Source organism: Leopardus geoffroyi, chromosome B2 (genome assembly GCF_018350155.1).
Source record: "Leopardus geoffroyi isolate Oge1 chromosome B2, O.geoffroyi_Oge1_pat1.0, whole genome shotgun sequence".
NCBI classification, from domain to species: domain Eukaryota; kingdom Metazoa; phylum Chordata; class Mammalia; order Carnivora; family Felidae; genus Leopardus; species Leopardus geoffroyi.
Genome location: NC_059332.1, coordinates 152,580,753 through 152,584,037, shown reverse-complemented (window position 1 = coordinate 152,584,037; position 3,285 = coordinate 152,580,753). Strand labels below are relative to the sequence as shown.

General features: G+C 37.3%; 1 protein-coding gene across 1 annotated transcript; it reads right to left on the bottom strand.

Moving 5' to 3' along the window:
• Positions 1-202: 202 nt before the first annotated feature.
• On the bottom strand, positions 203-1,759 carry LOC123609341 (vomeronasal type-1 receptor 1-like). Its single transcript, XM_045500382.1, has one exon. The coding sequence runs from the start codon at positions 1,308-1,310 to the stop codon at positions 381-383; it is 930 nt and encodes a 309-aa protein (XP_045356338.1). The 5' UTR covers positions 1,311-1,759; the 3' UTR covers positions 203-380.
• Between the last annotated feature and the right edge of the window lie 1,526 nt (positions 1,760-3,285).

Below are 3,285 nucleotides of genomic sequence, written 5' to 3'. Positions count from 1 at the left end.
ACTGGGTGTTGTATGTAAGCCAATTTGACAATAAATTATATTCATTTTAAAAAGTACTTTGGGGCACCCAGGTGGCTCAGTCGGTTAAGTGTCTGACTTGGGTTCAGGTCATGGTCTCACGGTCCGTGAGTTAGAGCCCCACGTCAGGCTCTGTGCTGTCAGTTCAGAGCCTGGATCTTCCTTCTGACTCTCTGTCTCCCTCTCTCTCTGTCTCTACCCCACTCACGCTCTGTCTCTGTGTCTCAAAAAATGAGTAAACATTAAAAAAAAATTTTTTTAAGTACCTCATATCATTGATAAGCATGTTACTCTGTACTCATACAAATGACTCCTATGGTGCAGAAGAGTGCTAAGGAGTATTCATATAATCAATTTTTTCTTTAGGAAGAAAAAATTCTGATTCTTGTTTTCATGACACGTATTCCAGAAATTCTATTTTCATTTTTAATCAGAAAGAAAGAACAGATGGTTGGGTAACATGAGGAAAAAAAGTTACTAAATTTCTCCAGTTGATAGTTTTTCTTAGCTAAATAAACTAAATAAACAGTAAAAAAGGTGCTGGTCCAATAAAAGAAAACAAAGCAGCTCACCAATATGAGAATAACATGGGTAGCTTTGTTTTCAGGAGAGCTTTGTGAAGACTGGATGGTACTGCGAACGTGCTGAGCTTTTCTGTGGTGTCTGAAAAGGATACTCACCATGTAGATACTATTACATGTCATCAGGGAGAGGAAGAACAAATCTCGAATGAATACAGTACTTAGAAATATTGACGACGTCTGTCGATCATATGCACTGCTTTTACAAGAAGCAGTATAATACCCAATTCCACCTTCAGTGGTATTCCTGCTGGCCACAGTTTTTAAAATGATCACGGAATAGATGGCCATGTTGATCGTCCAGAAGAAAAGTAAAGAAGGTTGAATGAATGTAGAGATTTTCTTCTTGAGCCAGGCCCATTTATGATCACTTGGAGTGATAGTCACTGCCTGAAATGTACTCTGAAGGGCGGTTGTGCACAGAGAAATACTCCTGGTAACTCTCTGAATATAGAGCACTGTTTTACATCCAGTATCACTCATCTCCAGCTTAATTCCAAAGGATGACATTATATTTGGAACCCCTCTGAATATAAGTGTCAGGGCATTAGCCAAAGTTAAGTGGGCTAGAATCACATCTACAGGCTTCTTCTTATGAGGAAGAATTAAGAAAGTGTACATATATAATGTAAATAACAAAGAATTCCCCATGAAACCAATACAAGTTTGAAAGATAAAGAAGATCCCAAAAATTCTGTCACTGGAAATCATTGTCGTTCAGTCTCTCTTAGATCTTCAAACCAAGTCCAGCACATCCTATAGACAAATAATTTGATTATGAATGTAAATATTAAAAGTAACTTTGACTGAGGAGTATATTATCAAGTTTCAGGGAGTTTTCCTGCAGGATCGGCAAATGTTCAGCTACACCAAACCAAGGAATCACTGAGATTCTTAAAGAACAGAATTGAATGTTTATGAAGATAGGGAATATCATATATTCTGTGGAAATTAATAAAAATAAACTTTGTTTAAAATGGAGTCAAGAGGCCAAAAGGGAGAGCTCTGAGAGCTCTACCATTCTACGTCATTTGCAGACCCAATAGGAAGAGAAGCACCTTACAACTTGATGCTACTGTACCTACTCCTTTACTATCCCAGCGGGAGGAAGGATGGTCTCCTCCTGCCCAGACAACAGCATCCCAGCCAATGAGAGACTATTTGGCCTATTCTGAAGACTTTTTTTTTTATTGTTTATGTTTATTGATTTATTTTTGAGAGAGAGAGAGAGGGAGAGAGAGATTGAGAGAGAGCAGGGAAGGGGCAGAGAGAGAGGGAGACAGAATGCCAAGCAGGCTCAGTGCTGCCAGCACAGAGCCCAATGCGGGGCTCAAACCCACGAACTATGAGACCATGAACTCAGCCGAAACCAAGAATCCCTTGCTTAACCAATTGAGCCCCTCAGGCGCCCCTAAAGACTGTTTTTATATATTATGATAAACTTTGATTTCAAATAATTAATTCTTAATCTATATATTTTAATATTTTTGTCTTTCTATGCACATTGAATACCAGTAGCATCTGTGCAATTATATTCTTCCCAAAAGTTTATTGTATTATATAGCTCATATTTACAAATTATAGTTTTTGTAGCATATATAAATACGTCACACAAATTCTGCTAAACAAAAGCTATCTCACACTAGTTATATTTTGTTGTTATGTTTGTTATAAGATTGACTAACGTAAGAAACATTAAGGTAGATACGGTCAAATTCAAAATATCAAAACCAACAGCCAAGTTATATATTACCTCCATCATGTTCTCAATCTCTTACCTCCAGCAGGTGGACCCAGTGCTCTACTGAAACTGGAAAACTTAGAATTACCATAATCCTCACTCCATATTCAGTTCACTTACACTGAAATGTGTCTAATACTGCCTACCTATGTGTCTCAAGACTTCCTTATCCCTCCACTTGACTTTTTCCTGAAATCATCTGTCGAGACTGGAGATGCCACAGACAGATCAAGAAATAGAAAGAGGGTTATTACTCATATAATGAGGCTCTGAGGAGAGCAGGACAAACCTCCAGAGATGATCCAAAATGACTAGGGAATGAATGAATGTAAAGGAAAACAGCCTGATTTCTTTTTTATTATTATTATGGGTAGGGATGTGGCTGGGGTGAGGGTTTACACATGAGAACAGGGGTCCCATGCTTTGAATCTCCTCCTGGTGCCAAAGGAAGGAAAACTTGGGATTTCTTATCACTTTGCCCAAAGTTGAGACACAGGGGGAAGAATGAGGAGAGAAGCCTAAAAGCTGAGAGCAAACATAAAAAAAAAAAAAAAAAAAAAAAAAAAAAAAAAAAAAAAAGGGCCAGGCTGATTATTACAACTACCAACCATCAGAATAACTTAAATTTTAAAAATAACAACGCCAAATGTTGGCAAGGATGCCAACAAGTTTCATAAGAAACTTATCACTCAAATATAACTAGTTGTAATATAAAATGAAACAGTCACTCTTGGAAAAGAGTTTGGCAATTCTTCAAAAAGCCCTTAAAATACAATTACCACATAATTCAGGAGTAGCACTCCTGGGAATTTATCTGAGAGAAATGAAAAATTATTTTCACACAGAAATCTATATGCTGTTATAGATAACATTATGTCCACCAAATGATTAATGGATAAAGAAGATACACACACACACACACACACACACACACACACACATATA